At 43.8% G+C, this 9,282-nt stretch overlaps 1 protein-coding gene and 1 long non-coding RNA gene across 4 annotated transcripts in view; one reads left to right on the top strand and one right to left on the bottom strand.

The window, feature by feature from the left end:
- Positions 1-2,879: 2,879 nt before the first annotated feature.
- irx2a (iroquois homeobox 2a) overlaps positions 2,880-9,282 on the bottom strand; it is a 13,294-nt gene continuing 6,891 nt past the window's right edge. Inside the window, exons 2-4 of one of the 2 annotated variants that reach the window (XM_062538195.1) lie at positions 6,800-6,972; positions 5,260-5,662; positions 2,880-4,911 (exon numbers count right to left, since the gene is read on the bottom strand). In XM_062538195.1, coding sequence (XP_062394179.1) covers positions 4,208-4,911; positions 5,260-5,662; positions 6,800-6,802 — 1,110 coding nt within the window. In that variant the 5' untranslated portion in view covers positions 6,803-6,972 and the 3' untranslated portion in view covers positions 2,880-4,207. Of the gene's footprint in view, positions 4,912-5,259; positions 5,663-6,799; positions 7,219-9,282 lie in introns of those variants that run through there. The other variant, XM_062538194.1, reaches the window with a different exon arrangement.
- The window catches only part of LOC134082460 (uncharacterized), a 55,119-nt gene continuing 54,945 nt past the window's right edge, over positions 9,109-9,282 (top strand). For both annotated transcript variants that reach the window (XR_009939624.1, XR_009939625.1), the window contains exon 1: positions 9,109-9,282. This exon is cut by the window's right edge and continues 5 nt beyond it. This is a non-coding gene — a long non-coding RNA (uncharacterized LOC134082460).

Below are 9,282 nucleotides of genomic sequence, written 5' to 3'. Positions count from 1 at the left end.
GCTCTCGTTGAGAAACAGTTTGGCTGCGATATCAATGTTAACGTTCATGAAAACACATTCCTTAATACTAGACTGTCTTTTAGTGGTGCTGCTTACTTTGACACCTGGCCACATCCAGCGGAAGAAATGCTATTTGGAAGTGTGTACCTGGGATTAAGTTTCTAAATCTGAACCCAAATGAACATGAAATATTTTCATGTTGTATTTTTCAGTATCAAATCCTTCGAAATTGTATTTTATCCTAAATTTGGTATGATATTAATATTAATAATAATAATAATAATAATAATAATAATAATAATAATGATAATAGTGATGATAATAATAATTTGTTTTATTATAATCTCAGAATTTCCTATAATTTGATTATAATATTTTACATTATATTTCAGTGCAGCACACTTTCCACACAACACAAGAAATGGTGTTTGTATATTAGTGTTACTACTCTTGATGGTCTGGTAACATTAGGCTATAGAATATTGCCTGGTATAAATATCCTCTTCCAATAAATATGTAAATAAATAAATAAATAGGCCCACAGGAGCTTATGTTGGTCAAATAGGCTACACGTCTCCCTATCGCAAGGAGTCTTTAAATACAAACGTCAATTAAAACTGTGTGGCCACGCTTAAGACTTTAATGATGAGGTCTGTCGGTCGGCGGGGACGCGCGTCAGGTCTGTGACTCTGGGTCGGGTTCCGGTCCTTGATCAGTTGAAGAGCGGGACATCTCTCCTGACACCTTTACGAGCGCGTGGGCCCAGGGCTGTGCCTTAACACGCGTCTCGCGGACTTTGATGTGGCCCGCTACACCCATCTGTGGCCTGTTTGCTAATATGCTGCTTTCCTTTGCTTGACCACGGAGCGTTATTTACGACACGACGCTAATGGCTGATTAGAGCCGTAAAGATAACGAATGGAGAATAGGTTTATCAAAGGCCGCTGGTTGACTTAGCCACGGCATGAGTGCTGACCTTATCCGGGTCTTAAGAGGGGAGAAGTTGACCGCTGTTGTGTTGTGGCCATTTATCACCTTTAGTCGGCAATGAAATAGCCAAAACGCAGTAAGCGTTTGGAAACTTTGCAAACTACTGCAAATTACTGCCTTATGGCAGCCTACTTTTAGGCATTAAAAATAATGATACAAATAATAATGATGAGAAATCGTAGGCTGTGTATTAAATTGTCACCTTGTTTTTTTTTTTATAAAATGCTTTAATGTCGGATGTAAGCTATAGTTGCCAATGAAATAACACTGTGATGAGATAAAGCAGGTTTTATGCATGATGTAGGCCCATATTTGGAAATTATGTCCATGATTTTTTTAAGCCATTATCTGTTCTGTACATTGTGTTGATAACATCACCGAATTTGGATTTTTGAACGTTGATGCCTCGTTACATACGGTTGACCAAAGTGCCGTGATGCTGCAACGTGAATGTCCCGGTGGAAATGTCCTGGTGGAAATATAGGTAGGCCCTCTTACCGGAAGCCGGGTCCCGCAAGGAGACGTAATTACGACTAATTAAGAAGAAGAGCCAGGGAGCATTGTTTGACCGGACGCGTGGGGACGATGAGCTTTTATCTGCACCATGTCAAATAAAGGGAGCTGGGAGCGTGCTTTAAGAAGAGGACAAACCCAGTCTTTCATTCTTTTTAAGGGAACAAACGGTATGGCCATTGGCTCCTCTATATTCACACTTGATAGTCAAATTTACAAAACAAATATAAATACAGACACGCTGAATAAACATCAGTAAATAACCAAATGTCAATGTGCATAGGACGATAGTCGAATAGCCTTCTAAAAGAGCATATTTTTGTATTAGCCTACAAGTCGAGAATAATTTAGAGATCATTATAGCCTACTCTATGGACTCCAATCTTTAATCTTGGCGAAATGTGAAGGGAAATGTTTTCAGTGCATGCATGGATGTGTAAAGCATAAACAGCAAGTTATCTGTTCTCTGTACTAATGTATTCGAATTAAGGAGTTAACTATTAATATACTGTTGTTGTTGTTATTATTATTATTAGGCCTATTATTATTATTATTATTATTATTACTAGGCTAGTACTATTATTATTATTAGTAGTAGTAGTAGTAGTACTGCCACCACGCTGGTTCAGAGAGTAGGTGGGTAATTGGTTTCATTCTTGTGTTGAAATTCCTCCCATATAGTCGAAATTAATTATTTCCTCTCAGCAGCTTTTCTCCGAGTGAAAGCTGAGTTTTATTTAAATGGCAGAAACTAGAATGGTTGGTAATTCCCCCTGCACACATCGACCCTGCCGGAGCTGACAGATGTTTAGACACCGTTTATGGATGGTCCTGTACCGGCCCCTAATGAAGCCCAACTGCCCGGTGTGAACTCCGCTAAAAGCCTCCTGGTCGCCCCTCGGGGAAGCCCAAATCTCCCCCCTCACAGCGCGAGTCATCACGGAGGGAAATAAATGAAGCCGAAGAATAAGCGGCCTCTCATTTGAAGCCGTCATGGCCACGGTCACACACACACACACACACACACACACACACACACACACACACACACACACACACACACACACACACACAGCGCGCGAATAGTCAAGTCTGAGCAAAACCTTAAACACTTCTGCAATCCGTCTGATAAATGTTATTTATAAATCTAAAGCAACATTATGACTTTCACGTTTTGTATTTCCTTTGTAGACATGGTGTGTGTGTGTGTGTGTGTGTGTGTGTGTGTGTGTGTGTGTGTGTGTGTGTGTGTGTGTGTGTGTGTGGAGGGGGTGAAAACCAATCTGCATTTTAATGTAAATGATGTCACAAAATAAAGGAAATGTGCGAAAACAATCCCACGCATAATCTTTAAATAATGGATAATTCGCATGTGCTAGTGCAGACTAGCGCGCGTTTATTTACAATCAAAGATATAAATTAGTAAAAGTACTCTTGTTAACAACATTGTGTAACTTTCGGCGACTTAAATAAAAAAAAACAATCATAATTTATTTACAAACAATGTTCAGTTTCCATTGCAATACAACTTGCATAAATTATTGGCTTTCGCCATCATTAAAAAAATAAATATCAAATGCACCCCCTCTTATAGGGAAGTCCACCAGTCCCAGCCTATACATTATGTATTCATCTTTACAAATAGGTTGTACAGTAGGTCTAATTAAAGTTCACACGTAAAAGTATACAACAATACATGGTGGCGATGAAGCAAACTGGACTCCTGAGAGATTTTTTTTTCTTTCTGTTTTTCAGGAAAGTCGTTTTAGGTATCAGGATAACTGCGTCATCTGTAAAAGCACATTTCTGTAAAAAGGGGGTGAGATGTCTGGGCTGATGGCTGCAGTTCTTTCTAACGTGGCACAAGATGGGGCCTATAAAAGAACAAACGGGCTATATGCACGTCCATATATATATATATATATATGGAAGTGTGCAAGTGTGTTTTATAGGCGCCTTATTCAAAGCAAGTGTGACACCTACCTGTAGACCAAGGAAATAAACTCACATCAGCCCGTGCTTGCAGCAGAGAGAGAAAGGGGGGGTGGGGGCGGGGTGCATGAGACTGCACAGAAATGTTCGGGACAAGACCTACTCAGAGATGTGCATTAAGTGGGAGCACTATACGCCTTGAGGCCCGTCTAGCTCTTCAGCCGTACATAGTTAAGCGCACAAACGAAAACAAATAAATAAAACTCTTAAAACATCCCATATACTACGAGGTTTGTCAAATAATAATTGCATAGATAATATCAGTAGCATATATAATTGTTACATACACTATTTTTCTCTACAGTCAGAGCCCATGTCACCTACAAGCAGATACAACACCCTTGAACTTCCCCCTGTAACTGAGTCTCAAGGAGTGGGGTCCTACTGTGCCCAGCCGTGGGGTCAACTGAAAACACGACCGTCACATTTACACTTTAGTCTCAGTCATAGCCGTGGCTTCCTTCCCTTAGATGGACACACAAACTCTGCCACGCAGACGGTGCATCTGCATATAGTGGCTGTCTTTCATGGGGTCTCCTCCATAGGTCTGACACATTGCGCAAACCGAGTCAAACGTGTGTCAGTACTTCTGACGAGTGCAAATGCAAATACAGACAGCTCCGGTTAAAAAAAAAAAAAAAAAAAAAAAACAGAATTCCCCAACGACACCGCAATAACTGAGCAGGTGACAAAGAGAAGCTGGGCTTTCCTTTTACGTACCTTTCTTGGGCTCTACGTGTGAGGATCTGAAGTGTTGCTCGGTGTGGTTTGGATTGTTTTTTAGGAGCGGGTCTCCACACTGCTTCTGAAGCGCGCTGGCGTTTAGGACAGACTGCGCCAGTCCGTCTGTCGGCACGCCGGAGGAGTTGTAGCGTAAGATGCCTTGTCCCTGCAGAGCTCCGAAGTTGCTGTAGTTTGAGTAGTTGCTGTAGAAGGCAGAAGTGTAGTAAATAGGCCGCCCGAGGAGAGATGAGGCAGAATAGAGCGCGCTTCCCGGGGACGCGCACGAAGCGCTGGAGGTCAGCAGGCCGGGGGTCGGGGGCGCGCTCTGTCCCACCTGTTGCTTCGGGTCCGAGGTCGCAATTTCCGCAAGCGACCAGAGTTTGGGTTTGGCAGACGGGTTGTGTTGTTCTGACGTGACGCGACTGTCCATGCAGCCCTTGTTGCTGTTGTCCCGGTGGTGCAGGTTCAAAAGAGGGGCCTCGACGCCCGTCAGCGGAGAGGGGGCCACGGGCTTGGGCGACAGGCCTCGGTGTCGTTCTTCGCCGGCGGTGTCGCGCATGCTGTCCCCGTATTTGTCTTTAGTGTCCGATCCAGACTCGCAGCCCAGGTCTCCCATCCTGCAGCCGGCCTTCTCCACGTCCGAGTCCGCAGAGCAGGAGTGGTCAGTTAGGGTGTCCACATGCAAACTGATGCCTGCAAAAGCACACCAACATACTTTCATTTAAAAAACAATATGATTGCGCATGCAAAATTAACTGCATACCAAAATTAACTCCAACCTACCACAACTGCATACAGAAATACAAATACAGTTAATTAAACCCAAGTTAAAAATATGCAATATTTCTAGTCCTTGATTAATTAATCCTGACATTATACAATACACAGTATAAGGCAACCAGCAAATAGCAGGTAAATAAAACTTGAGCCCAAACTTTCCCCCCCCCCACAACTCACATGCCAATCAAAATGCAAACAAATTGGATCATTATTATTTTTGCAACCCCCACTGAATGTGGCTATCGACGTGAGACGGGTTACCTTCGTCCTCGGCGGAGGTTTCACTGTTGTCAGGGTTCTTCTCCGTGCGCTCATCCTTCCTCTCCCCGTCGGGATCATCCTCATCCTCGTCCTCGCTTTTATTCCGCGGGGCCCAAGTCATCTTGTTCTCCTTCTTCAGCCTCCTCCTGGCGTTGGCGAACCAGGTGGACACCTGCGTGAGGGTCATCTTGGTGATGATGGCAAGCATGATTTTCTCGCCTTTCGTGGGATACGGGTTCTTCCGGTGCTCCTGAAGCCAGGCCTTCAGCGTTGCCGTTGCGTCCCGCGTGGCATTCTTGCGATAGGCCGGATCATTTAGCTGGTAAGGATAACCGGGGGTGCCGTACGGATGATAACTTAACGCTCCCGCCATGCCTGTCGCGTGCGTGTCATATGGTGAGCCCTTCAAAAGACACATGTGTAAAAAATCGTGCGCGATCAGTCGTTGCATTTTGCTTGTGGTTACTGAGTCACTTATTTACACACAAACTTCTCAGAACCGCAATGGAATCATGCTGACCGTAAATAAAATAAACCAGCCAAAGAAACCGATCTTAAATTCCAAGCACAAAATTATTTGACAGTTTAATTCCTCTGCTTCGGTCTGATAACAAATGGTATTTGCGGTCTTTTCCTAAACACCCAACTTCCTGCCTTTTCTTCCCCTGCTGGTGTAGAAGCTTTGACTGTCTCGGAAGCTCCTGGCACCACGGTTTTACAAATCCAATTAGCAAATCAGTGGATATGGGCCTTTTAGCCCCATGAAGCACCATGTCATTAGCGTCCTTAATTCATCTTTTCACATTAAAGTGCGCCTGTCTGACTGCATAGCTTCTCACGGTGAACTACGCCTGTTTAACTGAACGTCGTCGTCAAACTACCACCAGCAGGTTAATTAGAGTGCAGTATAATATAATGAAAATATAACAAAACCACCAAAACAATGTATTATTATAATTAATAATAATAATAATATTATAATCATTATGAATATCAATAACATAATAATATAATGACACTGTTCCACTAAAGACTGAATTGACTTTGACAGCCCTTGCCACTAGCATGTCAACTAAATTAGGCCTTTGGGTGCCATATGTTATGCGTCAAGAAATTCAAGCTTTGTCTCACCGATTAAAAAAAATCTATCCTACACATTAATTATAATTACTTGAGGCAATATTTTCTTTTAAAAATAGAAAGCTTTACAATGCATTTATATCGGCTATATAATAATCTGTTGTGAAATATCCATTAAATTGCACTCAAGAAGTTAAAAAGAAAGTACACTAAATCATATCTTAATCCTGTCATTCAGGATTTGTTTTGCTTTGCTTTTTTCCCACTGAAAACTGAGCGAGCTCCTTCAACTTCTGCTATTGTTTTTGTTTGACTTGAAACATCAAGCGCTAAGAGAACTCGCTAACCCTCGGCCTGTCAAGTTAACCACTCACCTCATCCGGTGCTTGTACAGTTTCCAAACACAACACTTCGCTTGACAATAACCACAAAAGCCCACAAGTTTCCCAAGCGTATTTACCATGTACGACGGAAGCCCCGTGGCCGGGTCGGTGGGGTAGGGCAGCGGGCTGGAGAAGCCGCTGGCCGAGGCAGAGAAAGCGGCCGAGCCCGCGTAAGGGCTGAACGCCGAGCCCGAGGAAGACCGAGCCAGCTCCTCGCTCCTCGGGGCGGCCAGGGCTGAAGCACCGTATCCTGTAGGGCAGGAGTAGAGAGCCAGAGAACCCGGAGGCTGATAGAGGTAACCCTGAGGATAGGACATGTTTGCGAATCTTTTCTCCTCTCCAAAAAAGGGGAGAAAAAGAGACCAAAAATAAAAAGAAGCAAAGTGAGTCCGAGCACTAAGAATCAGCGCATTTAGGAGAGCAACGCCGTTTAAATAATGGCATGAAAATAAACCAACTGAACGGAAGCGCGAGATCAGCAGAGCACCCGCATGGAGGCGGCAGGTCCCGGTGCGCCCGGTGGTTTGGACTGTAGGTGCGGAGCTGCGGAGGAGTCGCGAGCTTCTGCGTGCATTGGAAAACAGCCGCCGTCACGCGCGCTCATATGAATATTCCATCCCCGCCCCTCGTTCTACGGAGCGGAACTCCAGTACACTCTCGCGCTTGGACCGACGCTTCACCGGCATGCTCTCATTTCAGAAGACATATCACACTCCCACCGTAGCCCACACCTCTGTATATTATAAATTATAAACAAAACACACGGAAACCTTTTCTCGCGTTTTTAACGCGTTTGGATGATGCAAAGTGCCCACCAAGATGTGCAAGATCTGCTTGAAGTTAAGGGAAGTAAACAGCTGCACTTTTTACCCACTGGAGTTTTCCTTTATCTGTGTGAATTTGATAGTTGAATCGTTCAAGTACTTCCTTAATAGTTGTTTCATTTTCATATTGTTTACCCCCCCCCCCCCCTCTCTCTCTCTCTCTCTCTCTCTCTCTCTCTCTCTCTCTCTCTCACACACACACACACACACACACACACACACACACACTGTCTATAAAGTAGAAAATTCGGAAAAGTGCACAGGTCTGCCTGTGGGTGGTGTAAGCAGCCTCCTCTGTCCCGCATCTGTGTTTATGAAGGTGGCGAGAGTGTGTGTGTGTGTGTGTGTGTGTGTGTGTGTGTGTGTGTGTGTGTGTGTGTGTGTGTGTGTGTGTGTGTGTGTGTGTGGTGGGGTGGTGGGGGTTGCCCTTCTCACCCGCTGTACCCTACTGGACCAGCTGACTGAAGCCCCTCAAACACCCTACCACCCATAGCACGCACACACACACACACACACACACACACACACACACACACACACACACACACACACACACACACACACACAGATTTCAGACGAGACCCCCACGTTCCCCTCTCAGCTGGTGGTTGCTACCAGCCTTCCCACGTGGGGCTAGCTGGTTAATAACAGGATAATTGAGCTCCAATCACGGGCATTATCACCCTTCACACAAGGTATGATTTATTTCATTTGCTAATTGCGACCAGTATAATAAAGCACACTAAACATTTTTCTCTCATCCTACAACTCTGTAGCACCGGTCTCCCTCAAGCGAAAAAAAAAAAAAAAAAAAAAAAATCAATGTTTTGTTTTGACCCAGATTAATTTCAATAGATCTAGATAATTACCTTTGTGCAAATTAACTGTTTGGATCATCTAACCACTGGGGTTGTCGGTAGGACATTTCTGTTGGAGTGCTTACATGAAATGACATTTAGTGACAAGTCTGTATTTCGTGAAATGTCACAGAATAGAGATACTGAGAGCTACAATTTGCATGTAATGCCACAACAGTATTAACGATTTATTGAATACATTTATTAGAAATTGATTTCATTAAATACTATAATTAAATGTTCAAGATGTACAATGAAATACAATGTATTCTTACATTATAACTTACAGAGCAATGCATAGCTCAATCAAATAGGTCGTAAATATAGCATCTTTATGTTTTATGTATTTTAATGTTTATTGCCCTTTAAACCCTATGGAGAATTTAGATGCAATGGGTCAGTAAAATGCTCTCATTATTATTAAATGTTACTATTGTTATATATTAGTATTAAATATTATTATTACTATTGTATAGGCATACAGGTCAAAACGGTTGAACGGTGAGTACATTGAGAAAGCTCAAACAATAGGCTGCATATAATATTCCCCCCCGGTACCGTGAGCGCGCGGTGGCGCACGGCAGGGGGCAGTAGGGGAACAAGCAGCCTAGCGCCACGCACGAGCGAAGTCCAAACTTCCACTCCGGGTGCTGTTGAACACACTCGAGCTCCTCCAACAGGACGTGGCGCCTGACGCCACCACACACAAGCTTCCAAGTGCGCCCTTAGCTCACCGAATATTCTGTTCCCGTAATGTCCCCGTTATGGTGGCGGTTTGGTGGACTGGACACAGTGGAATACAACGGTGAAGCAGGACGACTGGCAAAATGCAACTTGCTCCTACTCTTTGGACGCGTGTCTCGTCCATTGCCAATCCGA

The sequence above is a fragment of the Sardina pilchardus genome, chromosome 6 (assembly GCF_963854185.1).
Source record: "Sardina pilchardus chromosome 6, fSarPil1.1, whole genome shotgun sequence".
Lineage (NCBI taxonomy): Eukaryota > Metazoa > Chordata > Actinopteri > Clupeiformes > Clupeidae > Sardina > Sardina pilchardus.
Note: the sequence above shows the minus strand (reverse complement) of the source record. Positions and strands in the feature narration are given on the sequence as shown.